Genomic DNA, 17422 nt, shown 5'->3' with positions numbered 1-17422 from the left:
TGGGACAGTTGAATCAAAGCAAGTCAACGGTTGGTTTTGTCTTTGGTGCCCCAACATAAGGTGGAAGGACAGTGCGCGTGTTGCAGGCAGTGGGCATTTTCCCGATAAATTCCACTGCCCATCACTCATGGAGTCACACGCTCATACGTGCTTTGCCGTACTCTTCCAGCAAAGTCAACAGACGGGAACCTGCGCCACCCGCTTCCCTTGTCTGCACCATCTTTTAGACCAACTCCAACGCATACCCTTTTACACCATTTTAGTGTAAAAAGAATCCCAAATACTCTCCAACGTAACACTAAAATTTGCACCATTTTATTGCAAGTCTTTTTTTTGATATAATATATTATAATATTAAATTTATATTTAAAATATTCTTAAATATAATAAATTAATATTATTTAATTTGAATTTATTATGTAAATTTTTTATATTATAAATTTATATTAGTTATTAACTTAAATAAATAATATTTAAAAATATTAGTAATTATTATCGTAATCAAAATATTTAATAAATTAATATGTATGTTGAATAATAAATTATAAGATGGAAAAATAGAATATTCTAAAGAATATTCCTTTTAGTGTAAGAAATGGTGTGTATTGGTTGGAGTTGAAAATTATTTGGTGCTAAAGACCATCTCCAACTACAAAACCCATTTTGGTGTCATTTCAACACCAATTTGGTGTCACTTCAGCACCAAATAATTTTCCAACTCCAACCAATACACACCATTTCCTACACTAAAAGGAATATTCTATTTTTCCATCTTATAATTTATTATTTAACATACATATTAATTTATTAAATATTTTGATTACGATAATAATTACTAATATTTTTAAATATTACTTATTTAAGTTAATAACTAATATAAATCTATAATATAAAAAATTTACATAATAAATTCAAATTAAATAATATTAAATTATAATATTTAAGAATATTTTAAATATAAATTTAATATTACAATATATTATATTAAAAAAAAAGGCACTTGCACCAAAATGATGCAAATTTTAGTATTATGTTGGAGAGTATTTGGGATTCTTTTTACACTAAAATGGTGTAAAAGGGTATGTGTTGGAGTTGGTCGAAGTGACACCAAATTGGTGTTGAAATGGCACCAAAATGGGTTTTGTGGTTGGAGATGGTCTTAGTCTCTTCTTCTTGCTGCTTGATTGCTTCCCGCCTTCTCCGCCCAATCAACCTTACCGAGGACATAAAAGTTGTTCCTTTCGTGAAATTTTTTGGAAAAGGTTCGTTTTTTGGCAATTGATTTCACGATTCGGACTTGCGGAGGCTTTGTGTCGTAGAAATTGGTCGGATTGGGGGATTTGGATGGGCGAACTTTTGAGGATTTAGCGAGTGGAGGGTGTTGGAGTTTTGGAGTTTTATGGATAGGTTGTGTTGCTTCAAAGGTTCCTGCTCTCAGGTGGGAGATGGTTTGATCTAGTTCTTTTATGCTTTATCTGATCGTTTTCCTTCGTTGAACTATGTGTTTGCATGCTTGCGATGTTATATAAATATTAGTTTCATATCTCATATTTGGGCTCAATTTCGTTGACAATCAGTTGTGTATTTGTATCAGTTTGTTCTAACGAACCTTTTTAAGAAGTCCTTGCTCAATTAATATTTCTATTTCTATGGAATAGTGTTTGAACTTGGTTGAAACCTATTATTTTTCCAGAAAGTAAATGTATCTCTCAAGCATCAAGCAAGAGAAAAACATAGATCATATGCAATTGTTAAAAACTGCATATATGTAGCTTCCTACTGCGACTGCTTGTGCACACTACAGTGCATCAAGAGCGAGAAGAAAAAATTTTTCAAAACCAGAGCTTTTTTGATATCATGTATTGAAATGAAGAAATAGGACAATCTGATTAAGAGTTATATAAAGTATTGACATGTATGTTGAAGATACTAGGAAGTATAGGGGTATGTTTAAGATCTCTTGTTCCTTTTTTGATATCATCTGTCATGTTTAATTGATGAGTTAAGTTATTTGGAACTTGGCTGCCTTTCTGCAAGTGTCTTTATTTTCTTTTGAAGTGAGATGTACCAGGATGCTTTCAAGGCTGAGACTTGATAAGCTCAGCAATTTTTGTTATATATAGCTCGCAGGCCATTCAAGTGGCGCTGGCAAGGGAAAAAGTTCTCAAGATTCTGTTAAAGTTACTTATGGGTTCAGTCTTGTAAAAGGGAGGGCAAACCATCCTATGGAGGATTATCATGTGGCAAAGTGTATCCAGATAAAGGGGCAGGAGATTGGCCTATTTGCGATATTTGATGGCCATTTGGGTGACAATGTAGCTGCCTATTTACAGAAGCATCTCTTTGCTAATATTCTTAAAGAGGTGTAGATGCTTAGCTTATTTCAATTTCTCAGGCCTAATTCATTCAGCAACAAATTTCCTTTTTAATTTTTTTTAGGAATCGACCATAGTCAAAGTATACCAATAATTACTATCTTCCATGATTTAGGAAGACTTTTGGAATGATCCAGGAGAGGTGATCTCCAAAGCCTATGAGAAAACTGATGAAGCAATTCTATCACACAGTTCTGATCTGGGACGAGGTGGATCAACTGCAGTTACTGCCATTCTCATAGATGGTAGGAAGTTGTGGATCGCTGATGTTGGTGATTCACGTGCTGTTCTTGCAAAAGGTGGAGATGTTATACAGTTGAGTGTCGATCATGAACCCAACACTTAGCATGGGAGTATCGAGAATAGAGGTGGCTTTGTTTCAAACGTGCCAGGTTTGCAAAACATTTTGCTTAATTGTGTTTTCCATTATGTCTGGTCTTATTTTCTAAGTTTATTGTTCTCTGCATCTTTTTCTCATCCGATTCAACCATTGGTTGCATCTTAGACGGTTTTTTATACAAGAGGCAATTTTCCATGATGAGCTGCTTATCTGAAACTTTTGTTGCAAAAGTAAATGGAGTTTGCATGATGGGATAAAACTTTGAGGTTGGAAAAACAGAACTAGCAGGTCATCTGAAAAGTAAAAGAAGATAAAGAGTTAATAAAAGAAAAATGCTCACAATGTATTTACCAATTAATTCAGGAGACAAAATTGTGCTTAATTTTTAGGCAACATAACATATTTATGTGTTTCTTTCTCTATATAGTTTTTTAACAGTTATTGAAATGGGACATGGAGAAGTTTTAAAGTTACCACACGTGGAACATGAGAGGAACTTTCGATGTTATCAAGCCTCCCTTAAACTACACAAGTAGTCATCTGAGACATGAAGTGATTCTACACAATTATCAAGCCTCCAAGTGATTCTACATTGCCCTATAGTGTAGGTTGGATCTTTATTTAACACAAGAAAAATTGATGATGAAAATTCTGATTAATTCATTGTTTCACGAGCTCTTACGAGCCTGGTCCTGGTTCACAGTCAGGACTCGGGGACCTTGTTCATTACTGCATTAGAAGAGCATTAATTAGATTGAATGGTTATATGTAAATAAACAATACATTCTTTTTGTTGTTTCTTCAAAAATATATAATACATTCTTTATGTTGCTTTCTTCTGCATTGGCACTCTTAATCCTAGTCTACAATTAGTCGTGTTGACTGTTGAAATATTCACGGTCACTCTATAATGGTATCAGGAGATGCCCCAAGAGTTAACAGCCAGTTAGCTGTTTCACGTGCTTTTGGAGACAAAAGCCTAAAATCACATTTGAGTTCAGATCCAGATATGCACCATGAAGATGTCACTGCTAACAACGATCTATTGATCCTTACAAGTGATGGCTTGTGGAAGGTTTGCTTCGAATATGGCACCCCCTTCTAGTTACAGAAACTATTTATATCTCACTGTATCTATCTCACCAATTCCTTTCAGGTAATGAGCAATGAAGAGGCAGTCGATATCGCTAGAAAGAGCAAGGATCCACAAGCAGCAGCTCGGCTGTTGACGATGGCAGCAGTGAATAGAGTCAGCAAGGATGATATATCTTGTATGGTTGTTCAAGGAAGGGCGTAGAGACTATCGTACTTCTTGTCAATTTCTAAAGGTTGTGAGGTAGCTATCACGATTTGAAGTTTAAAAGGCACAACTTAAGCTCACGCCATTCCGATTCTTCTGTAAATAGTTTGTTCACTTGTGGTTGGTTAGTGTGGGTTATTGGTTGATTTCTTTGATGTTTTAAGCATTGGCCATGGCAGCTCAGATCCTCTGATCCGCAAAACGCGGATTAAAGGATGTGCCACTCTTCACCATTGGTGGAGAATGATGGTCTCACGTGTAGAATAAATGGAGACCATCACTCTCCACCAATGGTCCATCCTTAGTTCACGTTTTACGGACCAGAGGATCCGTGCTCTTGGCATGGAAGTAGCATAAAATGATGCCATATGTCCTCCCTAGTAACATCTCCGTCCAACATTCCAAATTTTTTGGATGTCAATTTTAATCTTTCACTTTTACTTCATACGGTTTTTTCAATTTGTAACAGATACAGTATGATCCCTGAATAGCTCAAGTACTGACCCGTCTGCAATAATTAAAGTACTTCAACAAAGAGTTCTTTGCTTAACAAGGACTAGAACCTTATTTAAGGCAATTTCATACAACACAACTCCAGTATAAAATAGCAAAATTGTATCTTATCACCATTTGTATAAATTTTGTGAATGGTTTTATAAAGATAGATTTTTTAGTTATTTTTATTTGTATGACATCTGCTCTCTTACCAACATCAAGTGGTCCCATGAATGGAGCACGAGACAATTGCACTTGTATAAATCATCAGGGGAATCTCAGAGATCGCATATACCACAGACCATTTGATAATTCATTAATTAAATCCAGAAATTCAAGTCTGCCAGTTTGTTGTAGCAAATATCCATCTCACTCTGAACAAGAGGGCCAAAACATCTCTTGATCAGCAAAACTGTAATGTCAACCCAACTTCTAGTTTATATATATGAAACTACAACAGAGGTCTATCCCGAGAACAGTACGCTCGAATATCGTCAAAAGATTGAACAAACTCGTGTGCCACTTGACCAAAAGGAAAAAAGAAGCCACTTGAGAAAGTACTAGGTTTACCAAGAGCTAGATTTGAACTCGGAAGCATTTAAGGCCTCAGAACCACTGTTCAGCTATTGCATCCACCTGCAACTTGAGAAGAACAAAAAAAATCTGAATTACGTGTACGATATGTCAAACGGTCACAAAATGCAAAATGAGTTGCATATGATCATCCAAAAAGTGCTACATTGAACCCTATCCTACAGCAATAGGAAATGTAGACACAACAGATAAAAGATGCTAGAGTTTACATGAAGTTTCAGCAACATTCGGATGGCTCAGACAGTATTAATTCTAAAACTGGAACACCTTTATTATTTATAGCAAAAGAGTAAATTGCCACAAGTAAATCATTCATAGGCGAGAAAAGCTAGAATCCTTTGATAAGCAAACCAATCCCACTTATAGGCATGAATTATTCCCAACACATGCATTCAGGTTAAGGATATAAAATCTCTGATGAAAATAATGAAACACCAGAATAAAGTTGTATTTTTTTTTTTTTTGATGTAATTTTGGTGTACGTGTAGAAGAGTAGATCAAGACGATCGTAAAAATAAATTTACTAAAATGTCCTACTTTATATTCTATCAATTTATTTGAAGCCTATATTTTTTTTATCCAGCATCAAATCATTTGATAAATGAAATAAACTAGCTTGTAAAATTGAATTGAAATTCAACAAAAATGAGATGGAGAATATAAATACTCGAAGATGCAAATTTGAGAACTAAAAGTCGTCCTGTTACCATGCAGAGATATCAATTTGCTAGCATGTCCTTGTTCACATGCAGAGTTCACACATGTATTATCAATTTGCGAGCATGTCTTTCTTTGTAACTCTTCAACTTTGTTTGCTCAGTCTCACATGCCACTGGCATCATTCACCACTGCCTCGTACAACTACCACAGCTTTTAAATTCACTACTTCTCACCATCATCTTAGTAGCCATCACATTCACTGAAACCTCTCATCCCTACTACCCAATGTCATTCATTGCAGCCATGCTCGCCCACCATGGCCTCTTGTTTCCTACTTCCCATTGTCGTCACCACAGCCATGCACGTTCCAATTTCATTCCTCTCAACCCTCGTTCTATGTTCCCTTCCAAGTCCACCACACCAACCACCAAACGGAAGTTCAACAGTGGAATTCTTGCTAGCCACTGATTCATTTTAAGGCATTACAAGATTACTTGACCAGATACGATAATATTATCTTTTAAATTTTACAATAATCTCATGGCATGTGAAATTTTCAACTGTAGCTTTAGTGGAGGAAACGAAAAAATTGCTGTTGAACAACAGTAAGGAAAAAAAGAACTAAGTGCACAACCAACTGCTGGAATGTGGTATTATGATGTCTTATTTTATGTTCTTGAACGGTGTTTGTTATCCTTTTTAGTAGCTTACTATGTATTTTGTAAATTTATCAAAAATTATTCGTTTAGTTCCAACCCCTGAATGTTTTCAATTTAGATTCATATTTGCACAAATAAGAAAAAATCAATTTGAGTCTTGATTTTACCTATGACACTAACACTAGTAATCAGAATCATACTCACCCTTAATCTTTTCCATTGTCCAATCAATCCTAGCTATTTTACCACTAAGAGATTAATTATCAAAATTTAGCAACGAAAATATTGTAATACATTACAAGGGCATACTTAGCAGAAAGGTTCAGTTGTGCAAAGCTCCTTTAATTCACAGTGTCGATGTCTTTGGAGTTGCCACCTGCAATGACACCAACTATTTTAAATTATCAGAAAAGGGAGGGGGATTGGAATAAATCCAGACTGTTGTGAAATTCACATAAGCCATTGATAAAACATTATTTTGAAATATATATTTTTTAAAAAAAGTAGCATGTTCAATCCAGAACAAAATTTGGATAACAAATGCAAGAACTAGGTAGCAGAATCTGGTTTTCTTAGCTGTAAATTGAGCCTAACAAAAAAAAACTGTTTTTAATTATTACGTGAGTGATAGTATATAGTAATTCTAGAAAGTATGGCAGCTTAGTCATAGTCTGGCAAAATAATGGAAAGACCTAGCTAGCTTGTGAAACCTCTTGTAAGACCTATTGGAGAACCTTCAGTAGCACCTCATCCTAAGCTTTTGAATCCATGGATTTTTGGCATCCAGAATCACACCAAAAAAAAATGAAGTAAACATGTCCATAGTCACAAATTGAAAGAAAAAAAAATAAGGCTAAGTTTCTGAACTGGCATACCTCCTGGTAGATTCGGAGTCCACAATGTCAGATTATCTCTAAGAATCTGTAAAATAAGTGTACTCTCTTTGTAAGAAATTTCACTAAGGGTGTTGAGTTCCGGAAGAGCCTTATCAAAAGCATCTTGAGCCAGATGGCATGCCCTGAGAACAGCAACGTGTTACATTTCTTCACAAAACTACAGACGATTCTAAACATGCAGAGTCATGTACATGAAAATTTTCATTTAACACGAGTAACTCTTCCATGTGCAGAATCTATAGTCTCAACTTCTTACATGTCTTTACATGAAGCAGCACAGTCAAGACTTGCATATAAAGCTTTTTATCTGGCGACTTAATTTCTATAGTTCACACAATAGTCAAATACTAATTGAAATAAATATACATTCTATATCTACCGCACTAAAGCTGCAATTTCTTGTCTACAAGGGCATGCTTTATTTATGGGAAGTAAACAATTAGATCATTCTGAAAGTAAATTGCAGATCTTTCTAAAATGTGCACAATAAATGAATGTAGGTAGCTAATTAACTTCACATTATAGCTACTGACCTCTCAGGTGAATCCATGATTTCATAGTAAAATACTGAGAAATTCAGAGCAAGGCCAAGCCTTATTGGATGATTGGGCGGAAGCTCAGTCATAGCTGTACTTGTAGCAGCCTGCACCGGTAAGAGTATCAACCTACTGATCATAACTAGAACTCTTCAAGTGAGCATAACATGTTTTGGCTAATCGCATGGAGATTAATGAATTTAGAACTAAGCAGAGAAGTTAAACAGACCTGATAAGCTTTAAGTGACTGATCAGCAGCTTCATTTCGTTCATTTCCAGTCTTAAATTCTGCTAAATAGCGGTAATAATCTCCTTTCCTGGAAGGGGTTGGCTTATCATTCTTAATCACAGAAGTAAAATACAACTTTGAATGGGGACAAAGGTTCACGACCTGCTAGTAGCCTCATGCACTATAATTATTTCTATAATATTTAAGAAAATATATGTTCCAACTTATTGGGGTTGTGATACCTGGTGTTTTAAATCACTTCCTCGTTGGAGCTTTAGACAGATAAAAAATGTAATAATATTCATAGTGCAGTAAGAATTGGTGTTTGTTTTAGAACCGAACATATAAGTAGGACAATGAAAATCAAAATCTTGAAAAGGATTAACAATTTAATAAAATATCACAGACAAAACCCCATAAAACAATGTACTTATATTTGTTTGATTATTATATTTAAAAGAATAATTTACAAGGCGAAAATTTTTATATATGACTTAAATGCAATATCACAAAGATAATAAAAAGAACACCCTGGCATACGAAACTCCCGTTAATGTGAGGTCTCAGAGAAGGGTTGGACTACATTTATTGTACACAACCTTACCATACATTGCTAGAGGCAATTTCCACGACTTAAACCCGTGACCTCCAAGTCACACGGCAACTTTATCGTTACCGCATAAAAAAAAATGCAAATCTAAATATAAAAAATTACCATACGCATAAGATAAAGAAGAAAACCTAGCTTTAGAAAGCAACAAATATTTATGTAGTGGATTAGGCAAACAAAGAGTGAAACAGAACACACAGAAACAAAGATCACACTAGGAATCTAAAGGTTACTTACATCTTGTAAAAGAAAACAATTGATTCACCAGCAGTGGAAGATGGAAGGATGTGGATAGCAATTACAGATAGAAGTTCATTGCAAATCCTTGTCAGCTCATCCTCAACACTCTTCCTATAATCTACTACCATCCTTGCATTTTGCTCACTTCCCATTGCCACTTCTTTCTGTTCAAGTGAATACAGGGTTCTCCGTGATGCCCTTCTTGCATCAATCATATTCTTATAGCCCACTGCTAGTATGTTTCTCTCCTCTGGTGTCAGCTCAATATCCATTCTGGCAATTATTTTGATATGCTCTACCATTTCTGATACATGTACAATATTGTCAATGACAAGCACATCCCAACTGATAATCGAGTTATTAAAAAACCAAAATAGGATTTTATTTTATTTTTTAGTTTGACAATACCTTTCCAATTTGTAAGTAGTAACTTAGGTTGAACCATAGCAAGACAAGGAGACTAGAGACACCAATGAATAGTCAATTAGCAAGTAAGAAAATTATCTTCTCAAGGACTAAAGTTGGTCCAAGTAATGCAGTAGCTGGAACCTCACTATGTTATCTTCCAACAAAAATGAATAGTCAAATATTAATAAGAACATAAGCTTCAATGAATGAGTGGTACTTCCTATTAAAATACTAGGGTCAGTTTGATTATAAAAGTTAAATTGACAAGGATTGTCAAAAATGTCTGACTTCTTTTTTGCAAATAACAATTTCCGGAGAACAATAATCTTCTTTCTTAAATGTTCAATTTTACTAAAAAGAAAACATCTTCACAAAGCTTGTGTATGATGGACTGTTGACATTATAACGTGTTATTATCCAATACCGAATAAACTTCCCATTTTATGAAAAACAAATAAGGAAACGAATTCAAACTATTTGTGGCCACAAACTATTTGGCATTGACTGTATACGGAAATGAAATTATTTTTTTGTTTGAGCATATCAGAAGTCTTTAATCATATCTGATTTCAAAACAAGGTCCTTAACTTTTTTTTAGAAAAGATCTCTCAAATTTACAGTATTGTTGATGGAAGCTCACAAAGAAGAGATTGTTTTTCTGAAAAATTTGTACTAGGCTTCTCCTGAAACAATTTTAAAATATAACGAACCTAAAATGTCTTAGATTAGGCAAATTAAAATTAGCAAATAATCCATCTTTTTCTATAAAATGGACAGTTTGTGTTGTACTCTCCTTGATTCTCAGATGCATCTGTCTCCCCATAAATTTTTAATGCATTATTATGCAAATTGTCCAATTAATAATAATCTCTCTTATTCAAAAAAAAAAAAAAATGGACACTTTGTGTTATACTCTCTTTGATTCTCAAACCTTTTTACTCTCCCCATAAATTTTTAATGCATTATTATGAACCAAAAGAGTCCAATTTTTATGTGTGACCACATCTTTCCTTTCCTCTGTACACACCTCAGATTACAAAAGAACCATCAATGAAACACAATGCTGCTTAATTTCCATAGAGGGAAAAGACATCAACCAGGATTGAAGGGAGAGAGACATCCGGCATTGTATGAACAACTCATCCCTTCTCATTGTTTAGATCATTCCAACTCCTTCAAACAATTCGGCATTGTATGAACAACTCATCCCTTCTCATTGTTTAGATCATTCCAACTCCAAACAATTCACCATGACGACCTCCCCTGCACCATCTTGATAGCTAGGACACTCCTTGTTTTCGCCATCTCGAACTGCTCCTTCCACAGCCCCATGACCACTTTTCTGCCTTTGCCTTTGCCTTTGCCTTTGCCTTTACTTGAAACACGAGTAACAGACCTTTGAGAAACAGCACCGCACCTCAGACAGTGAGCATGGCGGAGACTACTAAGACATGGCATCCCATGCCAAATCAGAGAATCATTCATCATGTTATTCTTCTCCATCAACAAGAGATCATTCGCAAGGCTTGATAATATCTAGATAAATCCCTAAAAGTTGTATGGGATGCATCAATGATGCATTCAATAGTGGCAAATCCAATCTCTCTCACTTCTACTAGGTCCTATTCATTCATCATACAAGTTGGTCTCAAGCTCCACCATGGAATGCAAAGAATACCACCAAACTAGGATCCACTTACATCTTTATTTTACTCTATTAAGTGAGGCATCAACATGGAAGTTGCTCCTCTCATTAAGATTTTAAAGTTTTTTTTTGTTAATGACATAGATGTCATCTAAAGGGCAGCGAGAGTGTTAAGTACCATTGCCATTTGGAGAGGTAACATGGACAGTTGATCTAAAGTCAGTGGGCATGGATGAGGAAGCTAAAGTGTAGTGCAACAAGGAAAAGAGGAATACCTACCAGTATGAGGAAAAAATGTATTGCATGTCAAGGTGTACATGGGAAGCACCAGCTTGGGTGAAGAGGTAGTTCTTGAAGCAATTGAAGATGGAGAATGAGGCTGCATTTGAAACTGACTCCTGAAATGTCTCTGTTGATTGTAGAGAATGTGTTATGCTGAAGTTGTAGATTGAGATAAGGATATGCTCTACTGGGGATGATTAACACAAAAGCGATAAGGAAGAGTGCCACTTCCATGTTCCTTACCACCCACTATTGGAGCAAAAGGTGATATCACTCTTGCTCAAATGGCCAAAGGTCGAGGGTCGCCAGTTGCACACGGGAATAATATTCCTGGTCTGTTGGTCAAAAACTCCTAAGACCCCAGCCAACTTTCCAGCCCAGCACTCACCGTGATTTACTCCCTCTGAAATCCTGGGGGCCAGGCTCAGGAGGCCACTAGGGTGGCGGTTCCACCTTTTGCTCAAAAAGGTGATATCACTCACTCCAAGCAACCCAGTATCGTCGGCTCTACGGCAAGTATCGCCGGCTCTACGGCAAGATACAGGCAGGTAAATTATAGGGGGCATTTTGCCCTATCGCAACGACCCTTTATATGGGAGAGGCCAGACACCCAACAAGGCATTTTGCATCCGCTGGAAATTAACCTCAAGACCTATTGGAGCAAACACCCATACAGTTACCAACTACGCCAACATGTGTCCCCTAATCATGGTGTTTCACTAAATCCAAACAACAAAATTATGAATAATTTGATTTAATAATTTGTTTAAGTGCATATTTCATTGGGCAAAAACAAATGGGGACGGAAATTTGATTTATATTATTTATTGAGTTTTGTCAATATAATGTAAATTTACTCTTTTTTTACTATTAACCTAACATGCAATTATGCAAAATGAGATTAGAAAAATCATATTACTAGATTAAAAAAACAAATGATTCTACATATTTATTATTTAAAATGTTTAGGCAATTATATTCCATTATTAACATTACTATTAAATAATAGTTATTATAATAAAAAACATGCTGAATGTTAATTTTGGATGCAATCAATTCAAAATGGATTTGATTTTATTTAACAATTTTTTATTTTAGAAATAATAGGTAAGCTAATCCAGAGATTTGTAAGTGAATCTTCTACAAGAAATCTCTTAAATCTTCTGTTGTAATAATATATGATAAATGACATTTTTGAGTAAAAAAGGACACCTTTGACCTTCCAATCCTATAGCCTAGAAAAGATAAAATTAGTGAATTCTATTTCAGGCAGATGATTATATATATGTATGTATTCAAGAGTTTCAACTATTAACTATGAAGCCCGCACATCCCGCAGAGAAATATCAAGTCTATGAAAATTAGCATTGATTCCTAAAACTTAGACAGGGTGGGACCAACCCGGCCCCCTCTTGATTCGTCACTGATTCCAAGGTTGAACTCCTTGATGACATATTGCAAAAGGCAGTTTAAATAATCTGGCACGGGGCACCTATGATATATTTCAAGGACCTCATATGTAATTGACTCTAACTAGGTGATGGATGAAAACAACAAGTGAGAACCAAAATTTATCTGCTGTAAAGATTTGGAAATGAAGACATTCAAAAATCTGATAATTTTATCCAATATCTTTTACTTGTATTCCTTTCGATAAATAAATAAGCCGATTTCGATACAAACAATAAAAAGGAAAGAAAAAAAAAAATCCAAAGTCCGTCTTATCATCCAACAGAAAAAGTCCATAGTCCGTATTAAGGTACAATTTCACGCAGGAAAAAGCAGGAATACCAAATTTTATCACTATGCACATTTTTAATTTAGCAGAAAACATTGGGTTCCGGTCTTCCTTCATATCGAAAATGTAAAAAAGGAAAACACATTTATCATAATAAAAAAATCAACAAACAAAAATCAAAAATAAAGAGCATACCCACAAATTCCCCTGTCCTTTGCTAAAATGTGTTGACACGAATCTATCAAGTACCCCATGGTCCCATCACAAGAATCAAGTAGAATTTTCTAAAAGACAAGAAAAATAAAAATAAAATTGACTTTAATATCCATTTCACATCATCAGCCGACAAAACACGAAAACAGATACGCCGATCCACCAATACCACTAAAAGGGACAGCCAACTTCAAAAAAAAAAAAATCACTAGAAAATCAAAATTTCCACCGCAATAATCGACTTGACCACCCCGGAAATGCAAAGCAAGCAGCAAACCGCGACGTCCGATCTCGGAAACCTAGTGAAAGGAGCAAAGATGGAGCGCATACCATCGTATCTCTCCGCCTGCTCCGCGAGCTTTGCGATGAACACATGCTCCTCCCTCTCCTCCATCGCCCCCGGCCTCTCCCCCGCTGCCGCCTGCCCTTTTTCTTTCCTTTAATGGGAAATAGCTCCTTCGATCTCGCCCTTTTGTTTCTCCGCCTCTCCGATCTCGTTATCTTTTATTTATTCACTTCCTTCCTAATTAAAATACAAACCGACCAAATAATAAAAAGTAATAATGTGACTCTAAATCACATTAAATCCGTTTTAATTCTTTTTCTCCGCCAGTGACGAAATCGCCGTTGCCTGAACTTTGACCCATGTCGCTGTCATCCAATTGGGGGGTTCACATGGGTACGTTTCAGCTTTTTGCCTTTATGGCGGAGTCGGATTCGGAATTTGCCGCCCGACCCAACGCCCGAGAGCGGCGGAGTTGCCACGTTCACTGATTCTCGAATTCCGAGCTCATTACGGCTGCGGCTGCGCGGCGCATTGCGGGCCGTTTATGTAGGCAGTAATATCTGAGAATTGATAACGGTGCAATAACATAGAAAATTTATATTTTATATAGTTGTATGTTAACAGTAAATTTTGTTGACTGTAGTCCATTAAAAATGAATTATAATTTATACATATTATTAATATATAAATATAATATTATTAAAATATTTTTATAATGTTTTAGAAAATATATTTCGACGGGTCAAATTCTAATTATTCAACAGTACCTTTATGTTAATATGCATGGACAATCGAATCCGAAGAAGATCCTTCCCTATCACATAGTGACGGATTCAGGAACAAACAAAAAAAAAGTTGCTCAAACAAGGAAGTTAGAGTTTGTCTTTCTTCTCATTGTCCTTCGGACTGAAATATACTGATGAAATTTTTCAAAAGTAAGAGGATGCTCAAGCACACCCCTACTCCTCCTAAATTCACCCCACACATGTAAGAATGCATCTACATACAATTTAGAAAACTAACTTATAATTAATACAATAGTGATACATTCTTGCACCACCATTATGTAGTGAGATCAAATCTCTAGACTATATTTCTTTTATCAAGGATGAACCGCTTAAAATTGTGGTCGGATCATCATAGAATTATGGTCAGATTTCTAGATTCATCGACTTTTTAGGTTATAGTTTTGATCGGCGTGAATGACTGGAGGACGCTCGAAGGCTGCCGACGATGGATAGATGACCAGGTTACTAGTCGCCGAGCGAGGGTGGTCTTCGGATGGCCTCCTGCTATTCGCTATCCATCCCGACCTAAATTATAATGTGAGGGATGATAAACTTAAGGAAAAAAATCATAATCAATTGTGACTAGTGATTACGATCCATACAAGTATCCAACTATAATTCTATATGATTCATCCTCTTATCCATGAATCAAGAGATCTCTCGGTGTCCCCTCTTATCCGATCGGATGGGTCTAGTAGTTAGTATATAAAATTTGTCATCATAAGATTTGAGATTCAAATTTTGATAAAATTATGATAAATATTTTTTTTACATGTTATTTTAAAGATTAATAGTTATGTATGATTTATCTTTTTATGTTGATCTTGTGGAGGCGCAGAAGTTTTTGCCATCAGAAGGTCTGCCGGTGGAGTCGAGTTCGGTAGCCTGCATCTGGGATGTGTTCACATTAGGCAGCGTCCAGCGCCGTTATCCACTACATATCGGCCGCGTGGGGCGGCGACGTGTTGCGGCATTATTGTGGCATGGGTGGAAAATGAAGCGGCAGACAAATTTAATATCATTTAAATTATAAAAAAAATACAAATATATATTAAAATGATATCAAATACTATACGTAAGGATCGTTTTTAATGAGGTTTATAATCTTAACTCAATAAGTGAATAGATATGAAGATACAATTTATAATGATGCTTAGCTTTTACAATGCACTTGTAGTCTCGTGGTGTGGGAGCAAAACAATAAAAATGTAAACTCATCTTAGCAAGGAGGATAAATCTTGAAGGTGATCATTTATAGAGGAGGTTAGATATCTAATTAAATATTTTATATCCGTTGATAATTTATCCTAACATAATAATCTTTTGTATAAAAAAAAAAATTAGGCATTCAGCGAGTCATTTTGACTCCATTTAAAATTGATCCTAAAATCTATCAAAATAACCACTAATGTATATACTAACTGTGCCAACCAATTGGTTATATTCATCAATAATTATCATCACATGATATGTACATCACTAAAGAAATACTATGGAGTTATGTAAATTCTCAACAAATTACTTAACTACATAGTTAAAGTTGTCAAATATATAACACTTAGATAAGTTTTAAAATTATTAAATCACTTATCCAATTCTACTTTTACCTCTTAGAATCAATTGTTACAGTGTATCAATCGATTCGAACACTATTCATCAGTATAGTAATGTCATGAATCAATTGTTGCAATATAAAAATCAATTAAAAATCTGATTCGTGTTAAAAAAAAATTAATGTTCTCAATATGATGTATGAAAATGATGTTTGAGAACATTAATATAATAAAAAAAACTAGAAACACACAGACAAGTCATATTATTATTTCCATACGTAATATTAAGAGTAATAATTTTTTAAATATTAATATGTTTGAAAATTTTGATTTGTGTTTAAAAAATTATTGCTCTACATATAAAAATGATGTTTAAGACCATAAATAAGCAGGAGAACTGGTTGAATGCATAATTTTACAAAAAAAATAACCGAAAATCGAATTAACCGAACTGAATTTCAAAATTCAGTTGATTCAGTTCGGTTAATTCGATTTTATCAAATTTTTGCTCACACTTACCTAAAGAGCTCGAAAAAACATGAAACCAAATGATATGTATTTATCTAATTCTCCTAATTATATTTATATCCTCAAATATCATTTTCATACGTCATATTGAGAGTAGTAATTTTTTGAATACAAATCAAATTTTTAATCTATTACTACATTGTACCAATTGATTCAAGACATTACTATGTTGATGAACAATATCAGCAATGATTTGGTCGGGGAAAAATATAATTGGGTACACGATTTGATCATTTTAAAACTTACATATGTGATTTAAGTATTCGACAACTTTTACTATATGGTTCATTAATTTACTGAATTCTGAACCCTAGAGTGTGGTTCAGAGCCTTAATTCTACTCGCAACCTTTGTGCAATATTTTGGATAAGGCTATAAATGAATTGAACATTTGTGAACAAGCTTAATGTTTGATTTGGTAAGAGCATATTTATATTCGTTTAATACACACAAGATCAATTAAATGAACATGCTTGAACAACTCATTTAACTAAACGAACAAGCTTGAACACATGTATTCCGCTTGTTAACGTTCGTAAAAAATATTCATGAACATGTGCATAATGTTCATAACAACGTTCATTAATAAAATTCTTATCAACTTACTAAAAAATTAAAATAAATAAATAAATTTGTATTTTCAAACTCATTAACTAATCAAATAAGTTTAAAATTAAAAATTTTCAAACAATTAAACAAGCTTAAATTGAGAGTTCGTTAATATCTAAATAAATCAAACTCTAAGTCAAGCTCAAACTAAACTCAAGCTCATATAAAAGAAATCAATCCAATTTGAACAATCATTTTGATAGCTTAATTTACCTTAGGATTAATTTATCTTGACTTAATTTGATTAGCTTATTAAATAAGTTTGAATATCATAGATTAAAATTAATATCATTTCTTAAGTGACTTTAGCCAAGTTGATGAAGCCCCCGGAGTTATGATATGATGTAGGATATCTAGGTTATTATCTAGATATTTACGGTCGATTCTCAATTATGATATATTTATAAGAATTTTAATCAAAGGATGTTGGATTTCTGGG

The 17422-nt window shown here is 34.5% G+C and overlaps 1 protein-coding gene and 1 pseudogene across 3 annotated transcripts; one reads left to right on the top strand and one right to left on the bottom strand.

The window, feature by feature from the left end:
- The first annotated feature begins 901 nt into the window (after positions 1 to 901).
- LOC122022629 lies at positions 902 to 4460 on the top strand (annotated as a pseudogene).
- Positions 4461 to 4800: 340 nt separating this feature from the next.
- LOC122022630 (14-3-3 protein 7-like) lies at positions 4801 to 13851 on the bottom strand. Of its 3 annotated transcripts, XM_042580671.1 has the most exons (8): positions 13551 to 13851; positions 13203 to 13291; positions 8932 to 9238; positions 8085 to 8172; positions 7853 to 7962; positions 7299 to 7441; positions 6733 to 6799; positions 4801 to 5152 (listed from the first exon to the last, which is right to left on the bottom strand). In XM_042580671.1, the coding sequence occupies exons 3-7, from the start codon at positions 9234 to 9236 to the stop codon at positions 6765 to 6767; spliced, it is 681 nt and encodes a 226-aa protein (XP_042436605.1). In that variant the 5' UTR covers positions 9237 to 9238; positions 13203 to 13291; positions 13551 to 13851; the 3' UTR covers positions 4801 to 5152; positions 6733 to 6764. The 3 variants fall into 3 exon arrangements, with proteins under 3 accessions (XP_042436605.1, XP_042436604.1, XP_042436603.1); XM_042580670.1 differs by lacking the exon at positions 13203 to 13291 and having other exon boundaries at positions 4805 to 5146; positions 13551 to 13846; XM_042580669.1 differs by lacking the exon at positions 13203 to 13291 and having other exon boundaries at positions 4805 to 5152; positions 13551 to 13845.
- Positions 13852 to 17422: the final 3571 nt, after the last annotated feature.

Source organism: Zingiber officinale, chromosome 9B (genome assembly GCF_018446385.1).
Source record: "Zingiber officinale cultivar Zhangliang chromosome 9B, Zo_v1.1, whole genome shotgun sequence".
In the NCBI taxonomy this organism is placed as follows: Eukaryota; Viridiplantae; Streptophyta; class Magnoliopsida; order Zingiberales; family Zingiberaceae; genus Zingiber; species Zingiber officinale.
The sequence above is the reverse complement of the archived record's forward strand: the minus strand, read 5'-3'. Positions and strand labels throughout refer to the sequence as shown.